This window comes from Limulus polyphemus, unplaced genomic scaffold (genome assembly GCF_000517525.1).
Source record: "Limulus polyphemus unplaced genomic scaffold, Limulus_polyphemus-2.1.2 Scaffold865, whole genome shotgun sequence".
Classification (NCBI taxonomy): domain Eukaryota; kingdom Metazoa; phylum Arthropoda; class Merostomata; order Xiphosura; family Limulidae; genus Limulus; species Limulus polyphemus.
The window spans coordinates 33,725-39,100 of NW_013666475.1; the positions used below are offsets into that span (position 1 = coordinate 33,725).

Below are 5,376 nucleotides of genomic sequence, written 5' to 3' on the forward strand. Positions count from 1 at the left end.
ATATCCTTTCACTGTTTATATAGGTGTACCTAACTATTTCTCAGCCATCTAGGATAGGTTCTAACACGTTTGATATCCTTTCACTGTTTATATAGGTGTACCTAACTATTTCTCAGCCATCTAGGATAGGTTCTAACAGGTTTGATATCCTTTCACTGTTTATATAGGTGTACCTAACTATTTCTCAGCCATCTAGGATAGGTTCTAACAGGTGTGACATATCCTTTCACAGCAGATTGATTGTAAAAATGTACTCAACTGTTTCTTAGCCATCTATGATAGGTTCTAACAGATTTGAAACAACCTTTCATTGCTTATAAAGGTGTACATTGAAAGATACAAAGTCTTCCTGATGTATCACTAGCTTCATCTACACACATTGTAGTGGTATAACAAATAGTTTATCTCTTTCAGCACGGGCTCAGTCCTTGGGACCGACCTTACAACCCTTTTGTGCTTATTATAGTTTTCATGCTATAACTTTTTAATTAATAAGCATATGTTAACAAAATTTGGCAGATTCTCAGTAAACATTACAAGGTTTTCATATGTAAAATATCAGATTTTTTTTATTAAGTCTTAAGGTTTGTTAAGCAATGTTTTTCTCATGCCTTTTTTCTTTTCACATGTTGCCTATCCAACATGAAAAGTAATTATAATTTTAAGATTTGTGCATCAGAAGATTTTGAAGTTTCACATGCGAAATCTTGATAATATGTAGATGATAATTATTAAATGTTTCTTAAGAAAAAACTTTATATTTTATCTGTTATTTTCACAAACGAATATCTCTGTATGGGTTTGGTATATTTGACCAATCTTTTAGCCACATTAGAAAAATTGGGAAGTAAATATAAATTATGCATCTATCGTTCTAGAATGACAACAAATTATAACACAAAAACGTAACTGTTTAGACTAAATAGCTTAAATCTCATAACATTATACATTTATTATTTTTATTATATTGACCTTTCAGCCGTGCCTGGTTAACAATACACAAGTTACAATGACACGGCACACATACACTCGTTACCATATCCAGTAATATAAAACTGACTTTTAGTCTTTACAAAGTGACCAGTCTTGGCTGTGTTTTAGTGGACTAGTATTTTGTAAAATACAGTCATATTTCAATTATTATACATTATATATGTATATAGATTATTGCTATTTAGAAATAAGTTCTTAAACTTGTTTTTCTTAAAACATAGAACAGTAAATAAAGAAGTAAAGCAAACAATTATCTCTTGTAATTATGACCTTTGTACTCTGTTGCTGCTTGATGTAGGTTGCTAAGCCTGTTAAAATTTCGCACATGGAGGATACTAAATGAAAGAATTTTTTTTTAGGTCTTATATATACAGATGAATAACCAAAAAATCATAAATTACTACATAGAATTCCACTATAATTTATCAAGCTTAGCAACTAAGATGTATTTCGGTCTAAAAAAATATGAAATTTCAAGCAGACTAAAGACACAACCTACCTCCTTGAAATCTTAGTTTGAAAGAATGAGATGGTGTCCAAATACTGTAAAATGGCTGAGAAGGCCACTAGGGGGACATTCTGAGCTTTCAATTGGTTATTCACATGTCATATATAGAAGTCAGTGTGTATAAGGGACCGTTTCCAAAAATTGAAAGAGATGTGCAGGGCCATGAGTGATATCTCGGCAAATAGGAAAGATAGTAGGTACTTATTTTATGTTCTAGCTTGTTAATATCAGTAATTTGAATTCCTAACTCGTACACAACTATAGAATTAGTATTTTGACATCACAAATATCTAATTTGAACCAGTGCTGCATTCAACATACCATGCGACACAAAAATCGATGTTTAACTGTGTTTTTTATATATCTACTTTTAAATAAAGAAATTGAATAATGTCTAATACTAAAATTTGAATTATAATCTATAGTTTGATACCAAACTTATTGACATAAATTCATGAAATAGTAGTTCAATAAAATTTTGAATGCGAGTCAACAAACACGATGACATGGCCTTTAATCTGTAACCTGTCTGGAAAGGGTTATGCAAGTGTGATTTCAATGCATTTCTGTTATTCGTACTAGTATGCTAAATACAATGATGCAATAACCTGTAAATATCAAGAATTTTTTGTCTTTAGAAATTCCTTAATTTTTCAGCAACATAAATAAGTTCAGTAAGTCTCGTAACATTTAAAATAGGTATTTTAAATGTATGTCCATTATTGTGAATATCCATAAAACTACCTCACTGAAAAGTGTAAGTGGTTTATAAAAAGACTATTTAAACATGTGCAATTTCTTCCTGTTATGTAAGTGCATATAAACAGTTGCGTGTATCTAGATGTTAGAACACATTAGGGATGAGCAGAGGATTACAGTGGTAAGTTGTGCCTATCTTTAAGTAATTCATACTCTCTTTTTTTTTTTGCATTAAAGTTCACAAACGCAAAAAACCAAGGCATTTATGAGAAAGTCATAAAAAAATTTGAATTGTAACTTACAGAGCCACACTGATGATTGTAAGTAATATTTGCTGATATTTAAAAAATTCATTTTCCAAAAAGTAAGAAAGATAAATGCATTTTTTTTTTAGGCTAGACTTTGCACCCTCTTGTTTTTTTGCTCTTGGATCACCTATATCTATGTTCCTAGCCGTTCGTGGGATCGAAACAATAGGGGAAGACTATAGGCTTCCAACTTGCCCATGGTTTTTCAACATCTTCCATCCGGTAATAATATGAGGCTAAAAAATATATCACTAAATAACTTGCTTAATAATTTTAAGGAATTTATTTCTATGTTTGTGAACAGTGAATGGTTTCAGTCCATATTTGTCCATTTAACTCGAGATACTATAACCATATTTCAGTAAAACTTAACTTAGAACTGTTTTAAGTTATAACATTTAGGTTAAAATAGCTGTAATGTGTTCATGCTCTCGTGATGAGAGTAAAATATAGAATATATTAAAGTGTTTTTTGTGGAGAAAAGTAATGCAAGTTTATTTAAGTTATTGTCTTTGTAATGTTTCATAGTAAACTAATTTTTCTTGCTAGCTAGAGTTGGCTTTGTATTTTATATGTTGCAGAGTCTGTACTTTAGTTAAGTAAGCACAATAACTTTTTGAACAAAAATAAATAAATTTTCTTAATTACTAACATAGATACTATATCTTAAGTTTTTAAGTATTTTGAAATAATTCCATTTCTGTACAGGCAGCATTTATATGTATTTTGTTACCTAACATCACTGTTTTTAACTGCATAAATTATACTATGATTTACTTGGTATTCTTAAATATAAAAGATCTTGTGTGAGTGCATACTGTACATTTCATTCTTTGTTCCAGTTGTAATGACTAGAGCTGAGCAATAACTTAGAGTAGGTAATTTTAAAGATCCTCTAATGATGAAAATAAGCCAAATCCAAGTAGACTAGTTGAGTTTTTATACTGAATAGGCAATATCAAGATTACCCAGGGACTTGAGTTGTATAGTTAATAAATGTTTTCCAAACTAATATCATTAACTACTAAGTATACATCGTGTTCAACCTTTTAGGGAACAGTGGACAGCTCCCCGAAGTTGAAAAGGGCACCGAATATATGAATGCATAATAAATTTCATATTTCAAGGGAAAATATTAATTTTAACTGTAGTTCCATGTTCATTTTACCCAAAAATACCTGAAAACTGATATTTTGTTAAAGCAAAGTTTATTTAGTATAATTTGGAAAGAAAATTTTTAAATGTTTAAACTTTGACCTTTCTGCATGTAGTGACTGTAAACAAAGTTCTTACACATAAAGTATTGGTTTATATTCATCCAAACCCTATTAGAAATAGACATAGCCAAAGTTGTTGTTTTTTAAAGTAACTTTCCTTTGGACAGTAACTAATAAATCTTAGCTTCCAAACAAGATAGAACCAATACCTAAACATGTTTGGATAGAAAATATTTTTGTGTATCTATATCAATATAATGTAAATAACACTTGGGTAAACAGTAACATAATATTCTGAAAAAGTGACTTAACAAATGTAGATGACAAAGGATTCTAATTCAAAGTTTACAAACTCGGGAACAAACCACTAACCTGTTTTTTTATTTTTTTTATAATGTTTTCATTTTAGTAATCTTTTTACATTATGTATGTTTTAAACTTACAGGAATATTCTTATATGAGAAAACATAAAATAAGGATATTTAGGGTTAGTGAGTATGGTAAGCTAGGAATTCTACAATGGCAAACTACTGAAATGACACAAAAGCTTTTTTATTTGTATCTATTATTAAATGTTATTACTAAACAACACATATGAGTGCAAGAACTCCTTAATTACTAAAAACAAACTCTAATTATTAGAAAGAAGTTAAGTTAAAAATATCACCTATAATCACTGTAGAACTAGGATACAAGTGTATGCTGGGTTTCTACCAGTGAACACTTTTTCATTGGTGTTTTATATTATCTCTCCAGCTACATAACTGCTTTGGTAGCTAAGTATGATTAACAAATATATATAACTGAGAAAAATAGAACAAGTTACACCTAATTGGATGTATAAAATGGAACTTTCTAATCAATAATATTTAAGAAAATCCAGTTTTACTTCCTTTCATAATTCTTTAGTGGTTTCTTTCTGTGTTTATGAACAGACAAGGAAACGATTATGCCATTATTAGAAAAACTCAGACACAGTAATTATAGTTTTATTGTAAAAATATCTATTGGATATAAATACAATATTTTAGACAAACAATGAAAAATGAACAGAAATTGAAAGATGAAAGGAAGTAATTTAATATTTTCTAAAAACAATGTTCAAAGTAAAATTTCCAAAAGTTAACCAAATATATGATACAAATACTTAATTCATTTTTTTATAATTTGTTTTTGAAGCACAAACTACATGTTATATAGAAAATGTGTATCAAACTTCATGCAGTTAGTTTAATAATTTTAAGTATGAGAAAAAACCAGTGATATAGTATCATCCTGCCAGTCCTGATAAAGTTAACCAAGTTATTATACAAATCCTTGTGACAAAAGAAAATGTATTTATCTTGGAAATTAATGTGTGCAAATTATAGCTTAATATGAAGATATTCTGTAATGCTTTAATTTAGCTAATTTTGAAATATTCAGTAGTAGCAGATGCCTGTCAAAACAACACTAAATTTCCTAAAAATAGTGTGTAATAAATAAATGTGAAATCAACCCAATGCCTTGGATCAGAGCATATATATATATATATATATATATATATATATATATATGATAATATAGTATTAGTTCTAGTGTAGTCTTACGTTTACTAACTTAGTTTTATTTTTTTTACTTTACTACTTGTACTTATTTACTATACGTAAAG

General features: G+C 28.7%; 1 protein-coding gene across 1 annotated transcript in view; it reads left to right on the top strand.

Annotated features, from left to right (window-relative positions):
* LOC106460933 (phospholipase DDHD2-like) overlaps nt 1–5,376 on the top strand; it is a 55,518-nt gene that overhangs the window by 30,381 nt on the left and 19,761 nt on the right. Inside the window, exon 12 of the mRNA XM_013920690.2 lies at nt 2,595–2,730. Within this exon, the coding sequence (XP_013776144.1) occupies nt 2,595–2,730 (136 nt within the window). The remainder of the gene's footprint in view (nt 1–2,594; nt 2,731–5,376) is intronic.